Genomic DNA, 26,101 nt, shown 5'->3' on the forward strand with positions numbered 1-26,101 from the left:
GCGTGGCTGTCTCTCCGTCTGGCTGTCTCTCCGCGTGGCTGTCTCTCTGCGTGGCTCCGACGGGTCCGTGCCTGTCTCTAAATGGAATCACAGATACGCGTCTGGCTTCCTTCATTTAGCGCACCGTCTTCGGGGTGACCGTGTGTCAGGACGTCACCCCTCGCGGCCGGCTGCCACTCCACGGAAGGGCTCAAACCCGTCTTGTTCGTCCCTGCACCACTGATGGACGCTCTGGTCCATGCACCGTCGGCCACAGTGAACGCTGCCGCCACGCGTGTTCCCGGGTGCGGACAAAACACCTGTTCTCCGCTCTTTGGGGGTCTGTCCCCAGGAGGGGGTTCTGTGCTGCATGCGTCTCCCTGTCCTCAACAGGTGGCACTGGTGCCACATAGGACACACAGCAGGTGCCGGCTCGGGACTGGCCACGCGGACCCAGCCTCTGGATGGTGCTTCCCGAAGGGCCGCGACAGCCCAGCTTAGAAAAATATCCCCCTTCGAGATGTCTGCCTAGCTCCCCGGGCACCGCCCGCCCCTCCCTGGCTCCGCAGAGGGCGGACGGCACAGTAGGACACGCCTGGCGGTCCCAGTGGTCAGTGGCAGTTGAGATTTCAGCAGACAAGACGCAGAGAGCAAGGTGGGGCCCCGGCCGTGGCACGTGGGGCTTCTGCGCGCGCGGCAGGCTGTCGGCCCCCTCCGGGGCTGCCAGATTTGCAGGCAATGGCAGGGCACCCAGCCGAACCTCAGTTTCGGTTAGACGGTGCCTAGTGTTTAGGTGTAGATGTGCTCCGTGACATGGCTGGACGCGGGGAGAGGGCCGTGTGGGCGCCCCCTTCCCCTGCCCAGAGGCCCCCCCAGGGGCCTTGTCATCATTCTCTTAAACCACAGGGTGGCTTCGGTAAGATACAGTCACCGCATGGGGAATCTCTTAGACGAAAAAGTCCTTTATCCGAGCTCCCGTCCTCCAGGTAAACCCCACGAGAGGAACAGGAGAAGAAACAATGATGTGGCGGTTTTTCTGAGCCGCCTCTGTGTCGAGGCGGATCGAAGGGCTTGTGAAAGCTGTTCAGGGGGCTGTCCGTCCGTCCCCGAGGGTCTGCGACCTCGCTTGTCCCCCCGGGGGGCACCCCTCCTGCAGCGGCCCCCGCCGGCCCCCGCGTTGGATGGAGGAAGCGTTTGTTGGACTATCCGATGAGCAGGGATGACCTTCAAAAACGAGGCACACAAACGATCCCCCGAGAAGGCCGCCACCTCACGGGGTCACCCGACCCCGGCATCTCTGTGACAGAGTCCCGTGTGAGGACGGAAAGCACAGGCCGGGGCGACTCGCCGCGTGCCTGGCTTTGAGATGGCGCCGTGTCCCTAACGTGAGGTCCTCGCTTGTCGCCAACGCACTCGTGGTTCGGGGGGGCCTCGGCACAGACGTGCGCGTGGGGGCCGGGCACCTGCCGGCCACTCTTTCACGCACGGCCAGTGGGTCGCGTGCCGTGCGTTCCGTCCCATCGGGCAGACAGAACCGGAATCCACACTTTAAAAAAATCCTACCTTACTTTCACCAACTGCAGCCGAGTTATTAGAACGATTTATGCAAATTAGCATATTTTTATCACGGGCAAGCCACCTGTGGCCTGCTGTCCCTGGTCCTGGCCAGTCTGAGCCACAGGGTCCTGCTCTGTCCTCAGAGCTCCTGAGGGGGTTGAGGTCCAAGACAGTAGCACCTTTGCGGCCACCTTCTCTGGGCGGTGGCTGATGCGGGTCCCAGCTGAGGTGCTAAAGCCACATAGTGGACCCGGCCTGCCTCCCGTGTCGGCTGTAAGCACCGAGTCGTCTCGTTCTGAGAGGTGCCCGTATCCTGGGAGAGCATCGGGGATTTAAATAGCATCTTCCTCCAAGATGCCGGGAGCCCAGGTCCCCGCGGGCCTCTGAGCATAATTCAGATGCACGTCCCCTGCCGCCCACCCCCATGCCTCCCGGGAGAGGAATTAGATAGAGCACCAGACGGGCCCCCTGAGGAGCAGGCACAGGCCCGGCTCCGCCAGGCACACAGCCTGGTTCTCTATGGGGAGCCGTGGTTGCCATGGCGATGAGGGGCGGGGTCGGGAGGGCGTTAGAAAATGCTACCGGGCAGGGAGGGCTGAGTCGACAGACGCTTTGAGGAGAGGCTGCCATCGTAGGTGGACCTGCAGCCTTGTGTCGTCCATCGTCACCACGTCCCGGGACCCCATGCCGGGGTCTGAGATGGACAGGTGCGGGGCAGTGGGCCCTGGCCTGCAGCTGCACAACCTGCGTGGCTGCGTCCCCCAGAAGGGACACCTCTCCCGTTCGCCAGAGCCACCCGCACCTGGCGAGCAGAGGCCCAGCGCTGCCTCCCCCCTAGCGTGCCCGGCGTCCGCTGAGTGCGACCCCACATCTGCGGCACCCCCTCTGCCAGAGACATCAGGTCCCGGGCGAGCCGGAACGAGCACAGAGGGACACTGTCTCAGTCTGCTCGGGCCGCGGTAACAAAAGGCCTCAGACCGGGCGCCTGGTAAACCACACTCACTGCTCACCGTCCTGGGGCCCGCAGAGCCCGCGGCTCGCGAGGGCCGCTTCCCAGATGCTCTGCCCGCTGTGTCCTCACTACGGGGGTGTCCAGAGAGCTCTGGGGTCTGTGTGAGGGCGCTCATCCCGTCACGGGGCTCCATGCACCCTAATCACCTCCCAGAGGCCCCCACCACCCTGGGAGTTAAGTTTCGACATGTGAGTTTGGGGTGCGGAGCACAAACGTTCCGTTTGCGGGCCGGTGCGTTTCTGCGGGCTGTTTGGCGACTTCTAGAAAGGCCGATGACTGGTTCGGCCCTGCGGGTCCTGGAGTCCCGGATCTCAGCCTCGGGGCCGTCCAGACGAGGGTGAGACACTTGACGTCACCGAGGCTCCACGACAGCAGGGTGCTGCCCGGGGCCGCGCTGAATCGGGGTGACTCACGGTGGGTGGGAGCGGCATCTGGGCTGAGAGCGCCTCATGCCCTTCGGGGGACATGGCCTGGTGTCCCTCGGCCATCGTGGGAAGAGTTAGGAGTGGGAACAAAGCTGGCCCAGTGGGTCCCTCGCCGAAGTGGCCAGCCAGGCACAGGAAGGGGCGCTGCCAGCTGAGCCTGTTCAGCATGGAGTCCACTGAAGTGGAACCCCCGGGGACCAGGGTCCTCTCGTCCTGGAAAGGGGGCCGTGAAGCACCGAAGAGCAGCCCCCTGCCCGCCTTGTGGTGTCCGAGGGCAGCGGGCTGAGGTCAAGGCCCACCTGCGCGGTCTGAGGGCTCACGGGTTTGGGGGCGGCAGGGGACAGTCCTTTGAGCTCCCAGCAGAGGGGCAGGAGGAGGCAGGAACCAGCCAGACACCTGGCCCGCGTGGCCCTGCACCCCTGCACCCTGCACTCTAGGAAGACCCCGTTTCCTCCCGCGCCGAGCCCCAATTTCTCTCTGGATGGCGACGCTGTCCCTTCTTCCTCTGTGTGCACATCGTCCCCGTCCGCAGAGCCCAGTCCGGCTTTTCCGCCTTCCATCTGAGCCCTCCCCTCACCCCACGGCCCCTGAAACCCAGCGGTGGTTGTCACCACGGAGGGGACCTTGGCCGGGAGTATTTTGTCTGCCTGGCGTTTGCCTTCCCTGTTCCCGCTGGCGCCAGGAGTGTGGCCCGGGCCTGGTCATTTTTCTCTTACCCCTCGGAGAGGTTGAGTTAAGTCAAGGGACACGAGGGTGACAGCTTGGGGCAGGAGGAAGACTGGCCATCGGGAGCGGGCTGTCGTAAAGAACGTCACTTACTTATTTACAAACAAGTACTTGTAACAGATACTTGTGATACGAAGACCAATGTGTTTATAAATGTAACTCATCGTCACCAATTCTGCGGTCATCATCATATGGTTTCTGCTCGATAATTTATGTCCAGAAAGTTCTGGAACGCGGCTTACCATACTGCCTTCCCAGAATCCCCTTTGGGATGTGAATGGTGTTATGGATTCTCTCTTATGGATGGCGCGAGGCCACAGGTACAAAAAATATACCTACGCTTTAAATTTTGTTACTTGAAAGGAAAGTTTTGATTTGACGTCTTCTTTAAGATCACGACACGTCCTTGCGCATTTTATTATCCCAAGTAGAAGATGGACTGATTTGCATTCATTAAAGAATTTAGATTTTAGGATTTAGAGTTTGCGTCACACCAAGTTTTTTAGAAATAAGACTGTAACCCTCGGACACCGTCGGTTGAAATGTAACATGCTACAGAGGCTACAGAAACAGGATGGTGGTTTCCAGAAATTAAAAATAGAATTCTCCTATGATCCAGCGATTTACCCAAAGAATCCAAAGAGATACTTCCATACCCCCGTTCACCGTAGCCAAAAGGTGGGAGCAACCCAAGTGTCCATGACAGCTGGAGGGACAAACAGAACGTGGTCTGCACACACAATGGAACATTAGTCACACTTGAAAAAGGAAGGAGATTCTGACGTAATCCGCAGCGTGTACGAACCTTGAGGACACTGTGCCAAGTGCAATAAGCCAGTCGCAAAGACAAATCCTGTAGGTCCCTGCTCTGTGGGGCACTAGAGAAGTCGAGTGGACAGTCACGCCCTGGTGGTGCCCGGGGGCTGGGGGAGGGGCAGTGGGGACAGTTTCAGTGTCGCCAGATGGAAGCAGTTCTGGGGGTGCGCCGCGGTGGGGGCGGCGCACAGCTCTGCGACTGTATTTGATGCCACTGAACTGCACACTTTAAATGGTGAAGACGGTGAATTTCACGTTACGTCATGATAACGAATTAATGAAATGAGAAAGTATTAATGAAATTAGAAATTAATTAATTCACAAATTGATGAAATGAGAAAGTACGGTTCAGATAACGTTTCAGAAGCATAAGCGTCACGCGTCGATGGCGGGAAGCTGAGGGACGTCCGTGCGCGTGGGTGACGCGGCCACGCGTCCCACAGGACTGCGTCCCAGGGCGTCTGCGGGTTCGCGGCTGGCTTGTGTCTTTCCGTCCGAGGACACCGTCTTTACCTGTCCCTCCTGGTCCCCAGGTCTGCAGCAGTCCCGAGAAGCCGAGGAAGCAGCAGCGCTCCGACCTCAATGGGCCCAGTGACAACAACAACTTCCCAGAGGTCAGTTCCCGGGGACGAGGGGCCCTTCCTGTCTGCCGCCCTCTCCACAGCTCTGGCCCCGCACCCCGCCCGGGGCCTGGGGGGGCCTCCCTGTCAAGCAGAGTCGGTGACCCTGTAGGGGGAGGGCCACACGCGGGGGTCACTGGCCTCTGCCCACTAGACGCCAGCACCAAATGCCCCCCAAGTTTGTGACAACCAAAAGTGTCCGCAAACATTGCCAAATGTCCCCTTGGGGGCAGACGCCGCCCCGGCCAGGAACCACTGTTCCAGACCAGCACCGTGGTCTCGAAGGACGAGCGGGCACGTCCTTCCCAGGGCGGGATGTTCTGTTGCTGGCGGTGTGACCACGCTGCCCAGGCCGCTGCCTCTCGCCCGCGAGGCCGCACGCTGGTAATCCAGTCGGGCGGGCATTGGGTTGTGTGACCCCTTTGGGCAGGGGCGTGCTAGCCCGAGAGTGCCCAGGTCTCAGACGGTGGCCTTGGGACCCATCCTTAATTTTTACGGTCGCCCGTGGAGGCGCGTTTTCCCTCGGGCGGGTGACGCGCGCCCTGCCCAGCATCCTGGCACCTGAACGAGACCGGGTCGCCGTGCGGAGCTGACCCCGGCGGGGGGCGGGGTTGGCTTCTCTCTTTGGGGTGCCCACCTGAGCGAGACCCTACGGGCCACCTGCTGACGACTGCTGCGCGTTTTGTTCCCCTAACAGACAAAGAAGGTGGCATCGTTTCCGAGTTTCGTGGCCGGTGAGTGACTGAATTTTGTCTCTCGGATGGAGGGGCGGGTGGGTCACAGCGCATGGTGCTGTCACTCTGGTTTCCGTCCTGCGAAGCTCAGAGAAGCCCCCCGCCAGGGCCGAGCCATGCCGGGGGAGGCCGGGGCCTGCCGTTTGCCTGTCAGAGCCGGTCAAGGCACGAGCCCCTGCTGGCGGGTGGGGGGGACCCCGTCGAGGGGACGGTAGGTAGGCCACCCCCCCACTTACACCCTCAGCAGCGGCCTCACGCCTGACACCGGTGGTTGAATTAATGGATTGAAACGTGTCTGTATAAGCGGCTAATTGCGATCAAACACTTTTGATGAGGGTGGATATAATCGCGTCCGAATTTAGACTTCATTTGCCTCTGCTCTCTCCTGTCCGTTTTGAGGGCATTAATGTCGCATTTCAACATTCACTCAAAGCCCGACCTGGCAGGCGTCTTGTGTGTCCGCCCCGTTCTGGCGTGGGGAGCCTGCCTCCCTGGCTTCGAAGTGTGCCCGGTAGCCTGGGGGCTCCTCCGGGAGGTACCCCAGTGCCACAGCAGAGGGCCTCACACGGTCTTGTCTTTGCCAGAGGGCGTTTCCCGCCCTTGCTGGCACATTCTAATAATAAACGACGTGAATTTTATTAATTCTCCTAACAAACCGGCAATTAGTTTTTATGAGTGTTTGTGATAGCGAGGTAAACGAATCTTTGGAAACGAGTGACTTTGGCCTCTCTTGCCCGGTTTCGATTTTTGGCTGTGTGCTTTCGTTCATGCTTCCTCGTTCCCCACCCCCCACCCCACCCCCACTGACCCCCACCCCCCCTTTGGCGGCCGGCAGCTTGTTCTCCAGACCTGCGGGTCTGTTTCCGTTTCCACGGACGACCGAGATCAGGTGATGTCTGTCTTTCTCTGTCTGACTTACTCAGGGCGACACCGCCTGGGCCCATCCGTGCTCCTGGGCACGTGGCAAGATTTCATTCTTTCTTATGTCCACTGCACGGACGCACTGTCTCCTCTTCATCCAGCCACGTCGTGATGGGCTCCTAGGTCAGGCCCACAGCTCGGCTATTGTAAATAACGCTGCCGTGAAACAGACGAGCGCGCATCTTTTTGAATTAGCGTTTTGGGTTTTCTTCGGACGAATAAATACCTAGAAGGTCGTAAGGGAGTTCTCACTTTTCGAGGACCCGCCGCACTGTTTTCCAGAGCGGCGGCGCCATTTCGCAGTCCCGCCAAAGTGGACGAGAGGTCCCTTTCCTCCCCCGGCTCGCCAGCACGCGCCGCGTGTTGATGTGTCGATGATGCCATCCTGACAGGTGCGAAGCGATGTCTCGTTGTGGTTTCAGTTTGCCTTCCTCTGATGATGAGTGACGTGGAGCATCTTTTCACGTGTCCGTTGGCCACCCGTATGTCCTCTTTGGAAAAACGTCTACTCGGGTCTTCTGCCCATTTTTTAATTGCAGCGTTTGGTTTTTCGGTGCTAAGGCGTGCGAGTTCCTCGTGTATTTTGAATATCGACCCCTTATTGGATCTATCACTGGCAAATCTCTTCTCCCATTCAGTAGACCGTCTTTTCACGTGGACGGTCTCCTCTGCTGTGCGAAAACCTTTTAGTTTGACGTCGTCCCATCGATGTATTTTTTCCTTTGTTTCCTTTGCCCCAGGAGACATATCAGAAAATATCGCTAAGAGCAACGGCAGAGTTTACTGCCTGTGCTTCCTTCGAGGAGTGTCCTGGTTTCAAGTCTCCCGTTTAAGGCTTTCATCGTGTTGAGTTTATTCTTGCGCATGGGGTAGGAAAGTGGCCCGTTCCCGTGTCTTGCGCGTATCTGTCCAGTTTTCCCAGCACACGTACTGAAGAGACTGTCCGCGCCCCGTCGCACGTGCGTGCTGCCCTGTCGTAGACGGGCCGACCGCACAGGCGCGGACTCATGTCTGGGCTCTTACGCCGTCGCGTTGACCTCTGTGTCTGTTCCTGTGCGTTTGGATGACTGTCGCTTCGTGGCACACACCAAAGCGGCTTTGTTTTTCGCAAACAACAACATGCGATCTCGTCTTCGGCGCTCACCTGGTGTCGCGATGGGAATTAGGCGCGTTTGAAAACAGGAACTTGCGTTCGTTGGTCGAGGCTGCGGTTTCTCGGAAGAGCCACAGAATTGGCGGTGAGGTCCCCCTGGGGCGCCGCCGCTCGGGGCTTCCGTCCGCACACCCCAGACCCCGTTCCCTCTCTGCAGTGGAAGCCGCCGTGAGAGTTCTTGCGAAGCCTTCCGGAAAGTTCTTGGACGTCTACAAGGACACATACATACGGACCTTTTGCTTAAAATAGATGCGGCACTGGCCCGGGGGGGTGGGGGGGTCTGCACTTTGCTCTTCGATTTCTTGCTGGATCTCGGAGACGACAAGCACCGTCCACCTAACTCTCCGAGTAGCAGCCGGCGGCCGGCGGCGTGGGCGGACAGCGGGTGTGGACCGGTTCCGGTCTGTTTCCTCTGGCCCATTTTTCTGTTGAATTTTTGGTTTTTTTTTTCTTATTGATTTGTACTGCTCTTTACATATAAAGGATCAGCCTTTTGATTTACGTTGCAAACATTATTCTAATTACTTTTGTACATTTTTTACTCCGCTGAGCCTCCGACGTAGCCAACTGTCCTCATGTTTTTTCTTTGAGGTTTCTTGAGTTTTTGAGATTAGTATGACCTTCGCACTCCTAAGATTATTGTTCTAAATGCAGTTTTATTGTAAAACTCTTACGATTTTATTTTAAATTGTTTAAATATTTTATAGAGCTGGTATTTACTTCGGTATACGGATTAGAGGAAGTTACACTGTAAGCGTTTTATTCCGAGCAGCCGATCGGCTGTACCCAAACTAGTGAATGAGCCTTTTCCTCGCTGACCTGAAATGCCACTTGGATCACGCAGCAAACTGCCACGTGCTTCTCGGTCCGCTTCCGGATCCGTCACCCTGAGCGGTCGGCCGCCCTGTCTGCGGGCCACCCCAGGGCATTCGGCTCCCCGCTGCGGCCAGGTCCTACCCTTCACCCCCATTCCCCCGGGTCACTTTGTATATCTAGTTTTCCATAGAAACTTTAGAATCCGCGTCTCTAGTTATGCGACAGAAATTCCTGTTTTTCTTTATCGAATTCATGCCTTGCATCAAATTTATCCACGTAGGAGGAAAGTGTCTGCTTCACAACGCAGAATCTTCTCGTCCACGAAGGGCCTCGTGCCTCCACCTGTTCAAGCTTCATGACAAAATGTTATTCGTAAGAGCTCAGCACCCACGATGTTATTCGTAAGAGCTCAGCACCCACCTCGTGGGTTTATTCCTTGGTGGTTTTTCCCTCTCATTGTCTTTGTAAATCTTACCTTTTGTTTCATTCACTACCGTCATCACTGTTAAGCATATTTTTACCTGCAAAGAAAGCTCTTGAGTTTTTGATGGATTCAATTGGAAACCACCGCCTTAATGAATTTTCTTCCTTTAAAGTAGGTGTTTAGTTGTTTGGGGGCTTTTTCTGGGCGTTAATCATACTATCTGCAGCTCAGAACGATGTTTGCCGCTGCCTTTCCTGTTCTGTCTTGTTCCTCCTGTCGAGTCGGGTTGGGTAGAATGCAAGACGCAACGTAACGTCACACATACGAATGGCCTTGAAAGTGACACCTTTTTGAAAGCTCCATCCATTTAAATATCTTCTCATGAAAAGCGACCGAGGGAACACTGTGGCGATCTGCATGGCCCATGGCCAGGCTCATCGCCTGCCCGCACGTGGCCTGCGTCTCCAGAATGTTCTAAAGCCTCGGTCTCCGGCCTCACATGTCCTCTTTAAATGTCGCAAGTGCGCGTCTCTGAAATAGAGGAATCGATCCCAACATTATTAACGCCACTAGTGTAAAAGTAAGGACTTCTGCGTGTCATCAAGTCCTGGTCAGCGTCCGCGCTGCCCCGGTTTATAGATCCACTTATCTGAACGGGGAGCCACGGCGGAGCCACGCGTGAGGCTGCTCGATGGACTTGCCACTTCTCCTAAGTCTTGTTTGCTGAGTTCTCCGTCCCTCTCTGCCTTTTCCACCGAAGGCGCTCGCCGGCCACGTCTCCCTTCGTGGATTCGCGGCCGTGGGTGCCCGGCGTCTGGGTCCGTTAATGGACCAGAGGCTGCGACGTGGCGTTCTGTTCCCACCGTTTCTTCTTCGCCGATCAGCTGGGATTCTTCCACGCGAAGGAATGTCCCCTCGTCGAGTGTTTGACGCCCCCGAGTATGGTTTCTATAGCAAAAGCAGCTTACGTCCTGGATTCGTGCCCTTTACTTACGGCGTTTTAATTAGCGAGTTTCCCTAACCGCCCCTGAGGACACCCCGTGGGGCCTTGCGCGCTGTCCTCCAGCTCCCGGCACGTTTTGCCGTGTCGCTGACGTCACCCTTACTGGGCCAGCGCTTGCGGCTGGTTCCAAGGCCGGTCAGTAGGACCAGTCCCCTGGGAGAGCCCCCTCGCGTTCCGGGGTGAGTGGATAAGGCAGGGTCGCCGCCACCGTCTCCCGCTTCAGGCCGAGAGCCAGTCACCGCTCGCGCGACCCCAGGAGACCGCGTCCGAGACTGACCAGGGCATCGCTGGGCGTTCGTCACTGCCGACAGGACTCGTGGCGGGGGCGGCCCCCCGTGAGCACCTGGCGATCGTGGCCGCGGGCGACCCCGCCCCGGAGCATGGGCTGGACTGACTCGCTTCCGACGCTTCTGACAAATAAGGGTTTGGCGGGAGGGACGCGGAGGTCACTGCCGAGGCTTGGGCACCACAAGGCCGTGGCTGCTTCTCGGTCTCTCGCTCGCCGGCTCTGAGGGAGGCGACGTGCCGTGCGGTGAGTCCATGCGGCGCGTGGCTCTGCCGGATGCCCACGTGGCGCGGGACTGGCATCTCCAGCCAGCCGCCTCGTACGTGAACTTGAAAGCGGACCCTCCACGTTCCAAGATGCTGCAGCTTCGTGAGACCCTGCGCCCGAAGCCCCAGCTCCCCGCCCCGTAGAAACCGAGAGAACGCACTGGCCCTTTACATTTAGAGATAAATTCGGGGATAATAAACGTGTGTATTTTTAAGACGAAGTGCACCACGATTTATCCTGACGCTTCGTCAGGACTGGAGGCTTTTACGTTTGCACCTTCTGACGATGCCGCAGATCCCAGTTCTAAAGGCCCCCACGTGATTCCGCATCTCTCACGTTCCGCCGGCCAGACGGCCGTCACGATGACGAGGCCAACGTCGCCAAGGCCTGTGGTTGCAGACACCTTGGAGACCGATGTTCGTGGAGCTCGCAAGGACGGCTCTTCTCTCCGTGGCCGCGTCGTACCTGGATCCGCCCAGAGATGCGTTTTTCTCCTCATCCTCAGGAACTCGCTTTTTGCATTTAACTTTGCTGCATCGTGTAAAACACGTGGCTCCCAAGTGAAATGTGCAAAACAGGAGCCGCTTCTTCCCCTGACGCTCCCTGGAGCCGGCGGCAGCCGCTTCGGACTCGCCCCATCTTCCGCGATGAGCGCGGCGGCCCCTTCCTTAGGTAAATGGCAGAGAATCAGACGGCGTTTCCTCCGCGTTCGTTCACTTTTCCACTTCATCCCGAACCCCGGCGCTCGGGCCGACGTCCCCACTGCGAGGGGCGGAGGACGCAGGGGGCCCGTGCCGTGCGCAGCCGCCCGCCGTCCACACCCGCGTGCGCCTGGGCCCGCCGCTGCCACTTCTGTGTTCGTGCCGCTTCTCCTGGGAGCCGGTTCTCCCAGGGGCTTCTGCTTGGGGCCCGTCAGGGCAGATCGATCCACGCGTCGCGTTGAGCTCGGCTCGGACCGTGCTCGACTCGCCGTCACCGCGCCCCTCCCTCTCTGTGGCTTATTGGGTGGAACGTGCAAACCCTTCCCTTCGGGGGTGACCCGACCTGTCCCAAAAGCCCGGGCACGGCCTCCTCCCGCCGAAGGTCCCACGGGTCTACTGTTTGCAGCCGCGTCAGATCGCTGGTCCNCGCTGGCTTCCGCCCCGTCTCTTCCGACACAGCTCTCCAAGGTCGCTGCTGGCTTCCTCGTCACCGTGCCCAGGGAGCATGCGGGGTCCTCCATCCTCCCGCCAGCATGGGCGCCCTTCCCCCGCTACGCCCCTTCTCCTGGCGACCGGCCACCCTCTCCGTGCGCCCACCCTCATCCGTGTGCCGGGTCACCTTCCACTGCCTGCGCAGACTGGTCCTGGCCCCCCCACCCGCCACCCCTGGGTGACATTGGCACGTCTGCAGTGTCGCCTGGCACGGCTCCCCTAGAAGTCCAGGCTCCTGCACCCGGCTCCCCCTCCCCTGCACGAGGGTCTCCCTGGGACCCAGGGAGCAGCAGCTCTGTCCACGGGGGGCGGGGGCCGGGGCGCGGTGTACGGGACACGCAGCTGCTGCATTGCACCGTGGTTTCCCAGCGTCCGACGTGTGCGCCCTGGGGTGACCCGCAGGCTGCTCGAGGCTCCAGGACACAGGCTGTGACCGTTCGGAGCTCTCACTCAAGGTCCCCAGAGCTGAGGTTCGCGTGACATCCAGGCCCCCACTTCAGGCACCCCAGCCGTGAGCGCCACGTTTCCTGCCGTTTAAGGAAAACTGAAGTTGCAGAGAACAGTCTGGAAAACCCGCCCTGAATCCAGGGTCGGCCTGGCGTCCACTGTCACAACTCAGGTGGCAGCGTGCTCACTGCGGGCCGCTCAGCGAGCTCGGTGTCGGTGTGCTTTTGTGCCACACGTGCCCGAGGCCACAAAGCCCCAGGCGCTTCCCGCCCGGCCCCTTTGCCGACCCCCAGCGCGGTGCCCGTGTTGAATCGCACAGAGACAGAACCTTCCGTGTCGTGGTGGCAGAAAGTCTGGTGATGTCCCTGGCCTGAGGCGGAAGGTGGGGCCAGGACGGCTTTATCCAGCTAGACCTGGACTGTGGGGGGCGGGAGCGTCCACACGGCCTCCCGTGAGGGCTGCAGGCCAGCGGGGACCCCCACACAGGAGGGGACGAGAGGGCCCGAGAAGCATCGGGCCGACGGGCAGGGTCCAGCCCCGCCCTGAGCCCCAGAGGGTTCGGGGCAGGTGCGAAGTGCTGGTGCGTTTGCGAAAGGGAGCCTTTCAGAGCGCAGCACGTGGCTGTCACTAGTGACCGCTGCCCAAGGTCACCCAGGGTCCCGGTCCCGGAATCGTCCGTCCGACAGTTGGTGCCGTGTCTTCCGGCCTGAGCGACGATGTCGTGCGCTTGCTTGCTCTGTGCACCGTGGGGTGATGAGAGAGGTGGACGCCGCCCCCCGGCTGCAGACGGGTGACGCTGCCCGGCCCCTTCGTCCCCGCCACCTTGTCCTTTGTCCTCTGGGAAGGCGTTAACCGTGCCGCTTCAGTTCCAGGGCCCTGCGAGCCAGAGGACCTCATCGATGGGATCATCTTCGCCGCCAACTACCTGGGGTCCACCCAGCTGCTGTCGGAGCGGAACCCCTCCAAGAACATCAGAATGATGCAAGCCCAGGAGGCCGTCAGCCGGGTCAAGGTGGGCCGGGCTCAGGAGGGGCCCTGTCTGGGGGCAGGGGACGGGCACAGGGGCCGCTCGCTCCTCGTAGGAACCGCCCCGGCCGCCCCGCGGCTCGACGTGAACGGTGCTCACTGCGCAGGTGCCAGACGAACCGTGCCGGGCGGGGTTCCCGGCGCCAGCTCCCGGCTCACGCGTCCGTGGCGTCCGGGGCACCTGCCGGGGGCAGCGAGGAGTCACGTGCGCTCAGTTCGCGAGCTCGGGAAAACTCGGACGCACGTGCAGCACTAGGCCGATCGCCTGGTTTCCGGGGGCGGAGGGGCCGGGCCGTGGTCTGCGAAGCTGTGGTCTGGGGGGGTGCGGCCCTCCTGCGTCCTCTGGCCTCTGTCGGTGGAGGGGTGCCAGGTGCGAGCCCACCGTGGTGGCCGGGAGAGGAGAAGCAAGCAGGGGTGCCGCCCGCTGGTGCGCGAAGCAGAGGCCACTGTCCCCTGGGGCCCGGCCCCCCGCGGCCCCCGACCGCGCCTCCCGGCCTCGGTCTCGCCCTCGTGGACCGGCTCGTTGTCACGAGCGTCCAGCCCTCGGCAGATGCACATGGCCCACAGAGGTGCCAGCTGGCTGCCCGCCTGTCCCCTGGGCTCGAGCTCTGAGCCCCGGGGCGTGGACCGAAGTAGCCGCCACAGCCACTTCCTCCGCGCCTACCCACCTGGCTCTCTTTTCTCTTACACGCTGCTCAGAGGATGCAGAAGGCTGCCAAAATCAAGAAAAAAGCGGTGTGTAGGGGGGCGGGGTCCCCTCGTGTGTCTGGGGTGGTCTTGTGCAGGGGTGGGGGCAGGGGACTCCCCTAGGAGCACGGAGCGTGTGACAAATGGTTTTTCCTCTTCCCGTGCTAGACTTTTGAACGAAACCTCAGTCGCTTCTCATGTCTTACCCGCCCGCTTGCAGAAGAAGCATTTATTCGTGACTCCTTTTGTATATTTTTTTAGAGCCTGTCTGCCAGAACACGCTAAAACGCTGCGACGTTACTGTTTACATCGATGTTTTTAAATGTGACATTTGATGTGGCCACGAGACGCATTTAGTGCTTAGGCCTCCTGTGGAGAATTAATTAAGTTGTTCTGATATTTAAAGACTCATTAAGTTTAATTTACTGAGTCTGCTTGATGAGAGGTTCAGTTCGCCCGTGAGATGCTTTCGCTGTTGAGAAGCTTCCGGAGCGGGGGCCGACTCTCAGACATTGGGGTGACCTTCAGTCCTTTGTGCGTAAACGTGGTCATTTACTGAATGCCGGACACTTGCTAACCGCCCCGCGATGCGGGAAATGTCAAATGCCCGGTGCCGGAAGGCACTGGCTTGTGCCTCAAACGGCAAGGGGTCTGGCCGGCCGGCCCCGCCTGGAACACATTTTCCGGGGATGTGGACAGAGGGCCCGGTCTGGGCACTCCCTTCCCTCGCAGTGACACTCGTGTCCCTGTGACATTCGCTCCTGGCCCAGCAGCCCCTCCTGCGACCCTTCCAGCTGCAGGGGAGGGAAGCAGGGTGAGGAGGGAGCCCGCGGCCACGGACGCCGAGCCCGTGCCGAGTCCGGGGCGGTCGGCAGGCGGAAAGCGTCTCGGCGGGACTCAGCCTGCACGCCGCCTGCGCGCTCAGCCTCCGGCACGCGTCCCCCGCCCCCTCCACACACGCGTCCCCCCTGCACGCCGCTGTTGGAACCCGCTCAGCCACAGACGGCACGCGAGGGCGCCCGCGTCGCGTTTCTGGGCTGCTCGGTGCCGCAGGCGCATGTCCCCCTGGGGTGCCGGTGCCGTGGCCGCGCCGCCCGGCCTCTGAGTGGCGCGTTCGGTTCGTAACGGCGTCCCCGTTCGTCCCTAGAACTCGGAGGTCGACGCCACGACCCTGACCGAGGTGGACCTGTTCATCTCCACGCAGAGGATCAAGGTGTTGAATGCCGACACTCAGGTGCGGTTTGGAGCTGGCGGTGGAGGCCCCTGCGGACGAGCTCCCCGCGGGGGCCGTGGGGCGAGGCTGCAGTGGGGTCTCCGGGGACCGCGGGGGGTGGGGTCAGGAAGGCCCCGTGAGCTGTGCCCGGTCCCGTCGGGGGCGTTGGGGCGGCCGGCTGGGTCGCAGGCAGCACCCCCGCAGTGAGCACGTCCGTGCCGAGGCACGTCTGCTTAGGGCAGGAAGCCGGTGCGACCGAAGTTAGCAATGTCGCCGGAGGGCTGGAGAGGTCAGACGGGTAGGCGTGGGCGACTGTGGAGCTGGCGCGGCCTGTCGGGCGGGGCGGAGGGGGAGCCTGCTCCTGGGGGGAAGGACAGGGCCTGAGGGGCTGTGGAGACGCCCCTTTTCCTTTGTGGAAAGGGGACAGAGGCGTGAGAGCACGTGACTCGTTTCTCAGCCTCGGGTGCGGCCTCGGTGGGCACGGTACTAGGTGCAGACTCCTGCCAGGTGGTCAAAGCCAGCAGGGGTGACAGCCCTGCGGGGCGCCGAGGGCATCGAAGGGGTGTGCGGACCCGTCGGCTGCCTCCCGTCCCCTGACCGGGCCCAGCTGCTCGGGCTCCCTGGCAGAGCCCATCAGGGGGACGTTGCCTTAAAGCCTGTCCCCTCTGCCCAGAGGAGGGCTGGGCCAGGCCCCGGCCTTGTCCAGAGCCACGATGCCTTCTGATCAGGTGGGGACTGGCAACGTCATTTTGGGAACAGCTGAACGAAGGCGGCGGCCTCGCCTTGACGGTGAATCGCCACCCTGAGGTGCTCCGGTACCTGCCGGAGCAGCTCTCAGCCCGGGCGATTTGGTCCCCTGGGGGACATTTGGCAGGGGCCGGAGATGTTTTTGGCCGTCACAACGTAGGAAGGTGATAGGTGCCCCGGCTTCTCGTGCCCGGAGGCCGGGCACAGGACGGCCCTTCGCAGTGAGGAGCGGCCTGTCCCCACACGTCACCGGTGTCGAGGCCGAGAGCCCTGAACTCCGTTCCCGCAGCGGCCTCACGCGCCCGCCCTGTCCGGACAGGAGGCCATGATGGACCACGCGCTGCGCACCATCTCCTACATCGCGGACATCGGCAGCATCGTGGTGCTCATGGCCCGGCGCCGCATGCCGCGCTCCGCGTCGCAGGACTGCATCGAGAGCACGCCCGGGGCCCCCGAGGGCAGGAAGCAGTACAAGATGGTCTGCCACGTGTTCGAGTCCGAGGACGTAAGTCGCGGGCCTGCCGGCCGGGCACCAAGGACCGCGGCGCCCCGGGCCCCGTCCAGGGGGCCGTCCCAGGCGCCGTCGCCCCCCCACCCACCACGCGGGAGCCCCGCGGTTTCCAGCAGCGTGCGTGGCGAGGGCGGAGGCCGCGACAGGCGGTTTCGCCCACGGGCCCCTGGGGAGCCGCGGAGCGGCTGTCGGTTCGAAGCCCTGAACCAGCCTCGCTCCGAAACGGGCCCTGTCCAGCTCGGGCGTTGTCGGGTGCACATGCGTCTGCTGTCGGGGTGCACGTGTGTCTTGTTGGGGTGCACGTGTCTGTTGTTGGAGTGCGTGTGTCTGTTGTTGGGGTGCGTGTGTCTGTTGGAGTGCGTCGTCATCGTGCCAGCCGAGGCGTGTGCATCTGTTGAAGTGCGTCATCTGTCTGTTGTTGGGAGTGTAAATGCGTCTGCTGCTTCGAGGGGTACGTCGCGTCTGTTGAAGTACATGTGTCTGTTGTCAGAGTACATGTGTGTAAACCGAATGCGTGTCGTCTGTTAATGCGATTCTACGTCGTCTGTTGAGGTACCTGCGTGTCTGTTGAGAGAATGCGTGTGTCTGTTGTAAAGTGCATCGTCTGTTAAGTGCGTCGTGGAAATCTGTTGTTGAAATTAGCGTCGTCGTGTTGTGAGAGAATACGTGCATCTGTTAGAATTACCTGCGATGTCTGTTAAGTGCGTGTGTCTGTTGTGGCCGAGAGTGCGTGTGTCGCCAGATGCCGCGTCACGTCTATTGTCAGAATGCTTGTCGTCATTGAAATTTTATGTCTGTTGAAGTGCGTCGTCTATATTCGGGGGTACCTGCCGTGTGTGTCTCTTGTTAAGAGGTACATGTCTGTTATTGGAATGCGTGTGTCTGTTGAATTATGCGTCGTCTCTTTGGGAATTGTACGTCGCGTCTGTTAAGGAGTGCATGTGTCTGTTGGGGATTTACCGCGCGTGTCTTTTGAAGTGCGTGTGTCTGTTGTGAGATACATGCATCTGTTGTATCGAGAATACGATACATCTGTTAACCGAGGTATGTGCATCTGTTGGGGTGCACTGCGTCTGTTTTCGGGGTGTGCGTCGTCACACGGGTTGAGTGGCGGGAGGTAGCCCCGTGCCTGGGGTCCGGCTCTGCCCTCGCTTGTGGCCCCCGGTCCTGACAAGTTAGAAAACGACCCCACGTTTGAAACACGCAGGCTCACGGGGCCGTGAACCCTCGGCTCCTCCCCGACGGCAGTGAGCGCGTCTCTCCAGGCCTGGCGGGGGTGGCGGGGACCAGGGAGGGGGCCCGGGGCTCTGTGCCACCCCAGGGCACATCTTCCTCAGGACGGTGGGGACACAGCTGCTGAGCCATCCTCGTGGCTCTCTCTTAAAGTTCTGTCTCCTCCACGAACACTTGGAAGGACATTCCTGGTCACGTACGCGGGCGAGGGTGTCTCGGGGGCCTGGAGCATGGGGAAGGGTCCCAGGAGCTTCGTGCACCAAGCAGGGTGGGCGGAGGCGGAGCCACCTCCTCGCTGAGGCCGCAGTCACCCGAGCAGCTCTGCGGTGGCGGCCGACGCCCTGCGGAGAGCCCGGCACACCCGCGTTTCTGTGCGGCTCGGGGCCTGAGGGACCCAGCAGGACGGTCCGGGGCACCAGTCGTGTGGGCACAGCATGAAAGTCAGGGCGTCAGTTCTGCGGGGGGCAAGGCAGAGAGCGAGGCGTGCGCGTGAGGGTCGGGGGCTCCAGGAGGTCCTCGGAGGAGTGCGGAAGGAACCCCGGTAGGGTCTGAGGGGGCACCGAGCCGCTGCCCGGGATGCAGGACGCAGATGGTGTCCCGCCCAGGTGGCTGTGGGGGTGAGCGAGGCAGAGCTGCAGAGTGGACACCTGGGGGAGACGGCACGGGGCACCTGAGTGTCACCCCCTGCATCCGATTCCCCTGCAGGGGGAGGGCACAGGTGGACGTGCCAGGCGGGGGCTGCTGCGGGCACAGACAGGCACAGGGGCTGCTCGCGCCCCTCCTTGGTCCACTGTAGGGGCCGCCGCGGAGGCCAGCCCCTTGCAGAGGCCAAGGACACATGCCCCCTGCCTGGGCCGGGCCCCTGGCCTCACAGCGGTGGATACCCCAGGCCCCCCAGCCTGGCAGGGGACCCAGCGGGAGGAGAAGTGGGAGCCTGCGGCATGTAGGGAGATGCTAAGGACCCCTGGATTGGCGTGGGTGGCCTCACTGCCACCCCAGGAGCTCCCGCAGGTGGGGCGAGGGTCCCTGCAGAGCCCGAGGCAGGGTGCTGGCCGGGGGGTGAGGGAAAGGGTGCTCTCAGACCTCCCTTCCCAGCCAGGGCCCTCGCCCAGCTTCGCCTGGCGCCTCGCGTGCTCCCAGCCGTGTCCAGGCCGGCGGCGCCACCGGGCGGTCCCAGGGCACTGTGCCCGTCTTGGGAGCAGGCGGGGCTTCCTCCCCTGCATGAACATCCACGGTCCCCGCTGTAAAGTGCTCGGTGCTCGGTTTGGGGGCCAGTTCGCGGGGTCAACGCCTTTTTGCGGGAAGGCCTCCTGCTCTGCCCCGCCTGTGGCTCTGTGACGTGGGAGGAGGTGACTTGACCATGGGGTCCGCACCGGGGTCCCCAGGCCTCCTGCTCCTCAGTGGCCCAGCCTGGCACAGCCAGTGCTCCCCATGGAAGTGGCCGGACGCGCAGGCTGCCTCCCCGGGTGACACTGGGCTCTGCTTTGAGGAGAAGTGACATCGGGCAGCCGGCCCGGTCTGTGGACCGCAGAGAGCACGGCTCAAGTCCACGTCTGGAGTCACGTGGGAGGAAGATGCAATACAGCGACGGAAACGTGATATTTAGCAAACAATTCGCAACTGTCCCAGACCGCTTTTGACACTGCGCGTTGTCCTGGATGTCGGGGACTCAGGGCAGTCCGGGCCGGGCCCCGACGGGCACAGGCGGCAGAGGGGCTCGCCCGCGTGGCCCTCGGCGGGGTGTGGGAGGGATGGCAGCCTGCAGCAGATGCGCCCTGGCTGCTCCCGCGGGCCCGGGCCGGCGTGTGGGCCCCGTGGTCGGGCCTGCGTGGCCTGCTCCGCACCGGTCTCCAGGGCCACCCCTCCCCGCAGGCCCAGCTCATCGCCCAGTCCATCGGCCAGGCCTTCAGCGTGGCCTACCAGGAGTTCCTGAGGGCCAACGGCATCAACCCCGAGGACCTGAGCCAGAAGGAGTACAGCGACGTCATCAGCACCCAGGAGATGTACAACGACGACCTCGTCCACTTCTCGAAGTCGGAGAACTGCAAGGAGGTGGGTGGCCGCGCCCCCGCCCAGGCGGGGGTCTCCCGGTGGCAGAGTCGCTGTCCCCACAGCAGGCATGGGGCCTCCTGCAGCGTGCGTCCCGCCCCGCCCGGAGCCGACTGAGTGTGACTGAGGTGGCGCTGGAGCTCGGGAGCCGAGTGCCGCCCGTGTCGGGGGCCGCGAAACGCGCCCTGGCCGCCGCCGCCGTCAGCGGGCAGGGCCCCGGGAGCTGTGTCTGAGGGGCGTCTGGGAGGCGTCTCCAGGCGGGGAGGGCGCTCTGCCCGGGGGTCTCGGAGCTGCCAGAGGCAGAGGCCTTCTCGGGGGTCTTGGGAAACTCTAAGGGACAGCCTCTGCCCCGAGTGACAACGGACGAGCGGACGAGTGTTGAGTGGTCCTGACTCTGTCGGAGGAGGGAAGGAACGAGTGGCCGAGTAGATGGGTCACGGACGTGCTGAGGGCCAGACTGCTTGTTAAAGGAGTGAGCTGGCCACTTGTCGAGTGACCGAGCGACCTGGCTGCCTGCTGCGCGAACGGCCGGCGGCTTTCTGAGAGAGTGACCCTCGAGGCGACAGAGAGCAGGAGGTGTTTTCTGGATGAGAGCAAAGGCCGGGGTCCGGGTTTGTGGCCTGGAGTCCAAGAACACCCCTCTGGCCTCCGGGGGCTCGGGGGACAGCGCGCACAGGGAGCCGGGACACTGGAGCCGAGCTCGGGGCGGGGAGTGGACGCTGGCCTGGAGGTCTGAGCTCCCGGCCCCCGGGAGGGCTGGGGAGCGGGGTGGGGGTCGGGGCGCCTGCCACCTGCCACCTCCCTGCAGCTGCAGCTGGAGAAGCACAAGGGCGAGATCCTGGGCGTGGTTGTCGTGGAGTCCGGCTGGGGCTCCATCCTGCCCACCGTGATCCTGGCCAACATGATGAACGGGGGGCCGGCCGCGCGCTCCGGGAAGCTGAGCATCGGGGACCAGATCACCTCGGTCAACGGCACGAGCCTGGTGGGGCTGCCGCTCGCCACCTGCCAGAGCATCATCAAGGTGCGTCCCCCGTCCCCCCGGCTTTGTCCCAGCTGCTTTTCCGTCCCCACGTGACCTGGAGCCTGAGTCGGGAGACCCGCCCGAGCCTGTGCCACACCGCCGAGGTCCCCGCGGGGCCCGGACTGCCCCGGTGGGGAGGCCACGCACACTGACCCCAGGCGGGGGCCGAGCACTGTGGGTGGACGGCGACCGACTCATCCAGTTTGCCCAGGACCCCCCAGGTTAGCGCTGAGAGTCCACTTCCTGGGTGAATGGGGGGGGGGTCACCTTAGTGGCCCCGGGAGGCAGGTCTTAAGCAAGGGAGGCCACATTGACCACCCGACCTGTGAGTTCGCAGCTTTGGGCCTCTGGAGGCGGACAGGCGGACCGGGGCCTTCCCCGCTGGCCTGGGCAGGACACAGACAGGCTCCCTGGGGGCCTTGGGCGGCAGGGCCTTACCCCGGTGTCTGGACAGGAGCCCGCTGTGTGGTCTGCCCAGGCGTCACCGCGCAGACACACACCCATGCGGCAGCGCCCTCGGTCGGTGGCTCCGGAAGCTCCGTGTGCCTTGAGCCTCTCTCCACGGGCTGTAGTTCAGGGTGCCCGGGCGCTGGGCTCGGAGGGGGCTGTGCGTGCGTGGGGAGTCCGCCATCTCCCCCGGCTCGTGACTGGCCGGAGAAGCGAGCCGCAGTGGCAGCCGTGGTGAGGTGTGGCCTCCCTCCGGCCTGCCCACCCGGCGAGCCCCGGAACCTTGGCCTGGGCCGCCCTGGGCTCCAGTGGACACTGGAGCCTCCTGCTCACAGATTCCCATCGAACCAGCCATTCCCTGTGCCCGCCTCACCCTCGGCATGAGGCGGTTTCGGGGGATGTTCTGAAAGGTGTCTGCGCCGCCCTTCCGGACGGGGTGACCTCCTGCCTGCACGCCGAGGGCCCCTCCCGGGACCCGCCGGGTGACCCTGGTGCCGCTGTTGCCCGTGCAGTGTCACAGCCTGGCCCCTGGCTCTGGGCAGCGGCTTTCACTCGGCTCAGAGGGTGCACGGGAGCACAGCGGGCCACGCGCCCACTGCCGTCTGGGGTGCCCTGTGTGCAGGTCGGTGGGGGAGGCCTTCACCCCAGCAGAGGGAAGGGAGGCCCCGAGGTGACCGCCGCTCCCCGCCCCTTCCCGGCCCCCGTGCCCCGCCCTGCCAGGCTCCACTCACCTGTGACGCCTGTCGCCCTGCCCTGCAGGGTCTGAAGCACCAGACGCAGGTGAAGCTGAACATCGTCAGCTGTCCCCCGGTCACCACAGTGCTCATCAAGCGGCCGGACCTCAAGTACCAGCTGGGCTTCAGCGTGCAGAGCGGAATTGTGAGTCCAGCCCACCCCTGGCCGCCCCCGCTGCAGGGAGCTGGGCCGGCAGCTGTCCGGGGGCGGGCCGGGCGTGGACAGGGCTCCCCATGCCCTGCCCGGCCCCCAGACCTCTGAGGGCTGCTCTGGAGGGGACGCGGGGCTTCCCTAGCCTCTGCGGCACGGACGCACACGGCCCCGGGCAGCGTCAGACTCACTGTGCTCGGCCGACAGACGTCCCCTCGTTCATTCGTTCATTCGTGGCCAAGCCCCGAGGAGGCGGGAGGGCTTCCCGGGGGAGGCGACGCGGGGCTCGAGTGAGTGTCGGTCTGCCCCAGAGCTGCGCCTGGTCCCCAGGCCAGCATTCTTCTCTTTGACCACTGGCGTTTGGCCAGCGTGCGTTGTTTCCTTGGTGCAGGGAGAACCTTCTAGAAAGGCAGCTGCAAACGAGAGGAAACGTTCCCCACCGCTGTCTGGTACGGTGCGGGCACACAGAGCTGGGAGGGGCGCGCGGCCTGGGCTCACGGCCGTCTCTGTCCGTTGGTGTCAGGGCACGTGGGCTGCTGATCGGATCCTCCCCGAGGCGCTAGAACCTGCTTCCGCGGCCGTGTCAGTCCTGGGAACCAGGACACGGAGGCCACCCGTGCTCAGGTCCTCTCCCAGAGCACCACGGGAGCCGGCGTCTGCGAGGCCGGTCGGTTAGGGACCGGCGTGATCTGTCACCGTATCACAGGGAGGCGAAGCCACGTGCCCCAAGGCCCGCCGTAGGCGGCAGGGCCGGGGTCGGGCCTGAGGCCGCCGTCACGGAGAGCGTGCCCACTGCCCGCCCTGTGCCACGCCGCCGGGCGCCCCGAGTCCCCGTGACAGTCAGCGACATCCGAGTCAGTCTCGCACGGGTGCTTTTTCCCCCGAAGCACAGGGCGTCCGTTTGCAGACGGGCCCCGTGAATGTGTTTTCTAAACGGGTCCCTTCTCTCTCCCCGCAACACCATCCGAGAGAGACGGTGCCTCCAGCCTGGGGGCGTCAGCCTTCCTCTGGGAAGGGCTCCCCGTGAAGCCGGAACACCCCGCCGGGGGCCTGGGCGGCCTCCGCTCGGCCCGTCTGCTCCCCCACACCCTCCGCCCACCTGCCCCCCAGACTCCAGCCGGGGCCACCGGCCAGGGTCCGACCTGTCCTCCTGGCACCCCTGACTAGGGAGGACGTTGCCCCCAGGGGGTTAACCTTCCTGGGAGTGTCCCAGCTTCTGGAGACAGCAGGCCGGGCCTGCGCAGCGGAGGGCCAGGCCGGGGACCACGCTGGACATCCTGAAGCACCTTCTCCAGGTTCTTCAGAGCCAGCTACGTTGGGCACAAAATGCCCTTGAGGCATTTTAGGGGGTAAAAAATACAAGCCACTGCCTGAGGCTTGCATGGAGTGTTTGGGTGTCACAGAGGCAGATGTTCCCCGTTTCTGGAAATGAGTGGCCAGGGGTCCGTCCGCCCAGCCCCTGGCTGCGTCCTGTCTGACTCGAGTGCCCGGCTTCCGGGACCGGGACCGGCTCTGCCGCAGGGGTCCAGGGGGCCAGGCGTCAGAGACCCTGGCCGTGACATCAGTCTGCGCCTGGGTCTCCTTCCAGACCGGCAGGGCCCCTGGGGGCTGCGGGCCGTGTGCCGGGTCCCCACACGCTGGCCGGTTTGAAAGGCCTGTGGTGTTTGCGACAAGGCAGGACTTGTAGAGCAAGTGACAGCTGCGGGTCCCGCAGTGCGGCCGGTGCAGCCTGTGGCCGGGGGCCGTGTAAGCCTGTCCCAGCCTTACGCTGCCGTGACGGTGCAGAGGGACGGGCAGTGGACAGTCCTGTCTCGAGGCGGGAGAGCCAGGCCCCAGCAGCCCGGGCGGCGGGGGCCCAGTGGACAGGCCCCGCGGGGGCGGGCGTCCCCGACGGGAGGGCGGTCAGCTCGGAGCACAGGGGGCTCCTGGACGGCGTGGCGCCTTGTCCCGCGATGGAGAGCAGCGGGGGGGGGCGGGGCGAGGACCCTCCTGCCCGCGTCTCCCGCCACCAGTGTCTGTGCCACGTGCGGGCAGGCCGACCCTTGACCTCTTGCGGTGACCAGTTCAGCCTTCCTGACTCCGGGGTGGGGTTCTTTGCCCTCCCAAGTAATAGGACCCCTAAAAAGTCATAAAAGTGTCACCCCGATGACAGCTGGCTGGGTGGTTTTGGATTGAGGATCGGAGGCCACGGCGACTTCGGCGAGGCTTTCAGGTGGTGCGGGGCGGGCCCTGGGCACTCGGGGGACAGGGTCCTGCCAGCCTGGGCCTCGCCCGCCCTGCTCCGCGCTTGGCCTGCTCGTCAGGCAGCGTGGCCGAGCCACACGGCCCTCCAGGGCTGCTGGCGTCCTGCCGAGGGAGGGGTCGGCAGGGAGCTCCGCCCTGGGGACACTGCCTCTTGAGCCGCCCGCCCCTGCTGCCCACCCGTGGGCCCGTCCCGCCCCCCCCCCGCCCCTCGGCAGCGCCAGCCCCTCCTGCCACGTGCTCGTGGGTCCCCCAGGAGCCGTAGGGTGCAGCTGGGCCACCTGCCCTGCAGGAGCCAAGAGCTTGCCCTCAGTCTGCTGTCTGGTCCCCTGACACCTTGACCTCTGCTGACCTCTACACGCCAGTGGGTTTCATGCAGCAGGGGACTCCCGTCATTTCCCCGTGTCTGTCCGTTTGTCACCCCATGAAGTCACGGCCCCCTCGTGAGTCGGGCACTCACCTGTCTGAGCCTGGGTGAGGAGCAGAGTGGATGGTGGGGTCGCCCAGCGTGGGCCTCACCTGTGCCCCCGCCACGCCCCGGCCCGACGCAGGAGTGAGCTTCGTCCCGCACACCGTGCGGCGGTAACGTCTCCACAGCACGAACCCCCGGCTCGCGAGGCCGCACGTTGCAGTGGCAGCTTCGGTCTGGGGGCTTCGCCCGTCTTGGGGACAGGACTGAGCGCCCGGCGGGCGCGGCTGACCTGTGCGCTGACCGGACGTGTGTCTGCTTAGATCTGCAGCCTCATGCGAGGGGGCATCGCGGAGAGAGGGGGTGTCCGCGTCGGCCACCGCATCATCGAGATCAACGGGCAGAGCGTGGTGGCCACGGCCCACGAGAAGATCGTGCAGGCCCTGTCCAACTCGGTGGGGGAGGTGAGCCCGCAGCCCCCGCCGTCGTGGGCCCGCAGCCGGGACCGGTCCCCGTCCCCAGGGAGGGTGCGAGGTGCCCGGGAAGCCCCTGGTCCCTGCCAGGGGAAGCCACCCTGCCCCCGAGAGCCGTCCCTGCCGGCGCCTCGGGCGTGTCCTTGCTGGAGGCACGCTCGCACCCCGAGCCCTCGGAGCCGCCCTCCCCAGGGCCCTGGGCACCAGCTGGGCCGTGTCTGCCCGAGGGGCGTGCCCGTGACGGCGGTGACGTGTGGCCGGCGACACGTGGGTCTCCTGTCCTGGCCGTAGCTGCGGCAGACGGGAGGGCGAAGGCAGCGGGCAGGACGTGACACCTTCTCACCTTCTGCCGCTGGCCTGCGTGGGGTGACCCTCCCCTCCGCGGACCCGCTCCGCCCGGGCACGAGGCTCCGGCCACCACGGTGTGGGTCACCCTCCTGCCGGCCCCACCCCGGAGCAGGCCGGGTGGCTGCTCCCCCCGCCCGCACCCCGCACCCCCTTCTCTGGCTCTTTCTGGCGTCAGGACAGCGCCGGCCTCAGGGCGGGCAGGGTGCGGGGCGCAGATCCCCAGGGAGCTCGTGCTTGCAACACGGAGGGAGGGAAGGAGCTGGGTGCCCAGGAAGGGGCCTCGGCCAGAGAGTGTGAGTGTGAGTGTGAATGTGTGTGTCTGAGTGTGTGTGTATAGGGTGAGCGTGTGCGTAGTGTCTGTGACTGTAAATGTGCGTACAGGGTGTGAGTGTGTGTAGGTTTGTGAGTGGGAGTGTGTGGGGTGGAGTTTGG

The 26,101-nt window shown here is 63.5% G+C and overlaps 1 protein-coding gene across 8 annotated transcripts in view; it reads left to right on the forward strand.

Annotated features, from left to right (window-relative positions):
- The window catches only part of APBA2 (amyloid beta precursor protein binding family A member 2), a 121,439-nt gene that overhangs the window by 92,945 nt on the left and 2,393 nt on the right, over positions 1-26,101 (forward strand). For 5 of the 8 annotated variants that reach the window (XM_039853441.1, XM_039853439.1, XM_039853440.1 and 2 more), the window contains 9 exons: positions 5,049-5,129; positions 5,833-5,869; positions 13,225-13,391; positions 15,240-15,326; positions 16,372-16,557; positions 19,669-19,848; positions 20,654-20,866; positions 22,073-22,192; positions 25,172-25,312. In XM_039853441.1, coding sequence (XP_039709375.1) covers positions 5,049-5,129; positions 5,833-5,869; positions 13,225-13,391; positions 15,240-15,326; positions 16,372-16,557; positions 19,669-19,848; positions 20,654-20,866; positions 22,073-22,192; positions 25,172-25,312 — 1,212 coding nt within the window. The remainder of the gene's footprint in view (positions 1-5,048; positions 5,130-5,832; positions 5,870-13,224; positions 13,392-15,239; positions 15,327-16,371; positions 16,558-19,668; positions 19,849-20,653; positions 20,867-22,072; positions 22,193-25,171; positions 25,313-26,101) is intronic. The other 3 variants (XM_039853445.1, XM_039853447.1, XM_039853446.1) reach the window with 3 other exon arrangements.

The sequence above is a fragment of the Pteropus medius genome, unplaced genomic scaffold, assembly GCF_902729225.1.
Source record: "Pteropus medius unplaced genomic scaffold, Ma_sr-lr_union100, whole genome shotgun sequence".
Taxonomy (NCBI): domain Eukaryota; kingdom Metazoa; phylum Chordata; class Mammalia; order Chiroptera; family Pteropodidae; genus Pteropus; species Pteropus medius.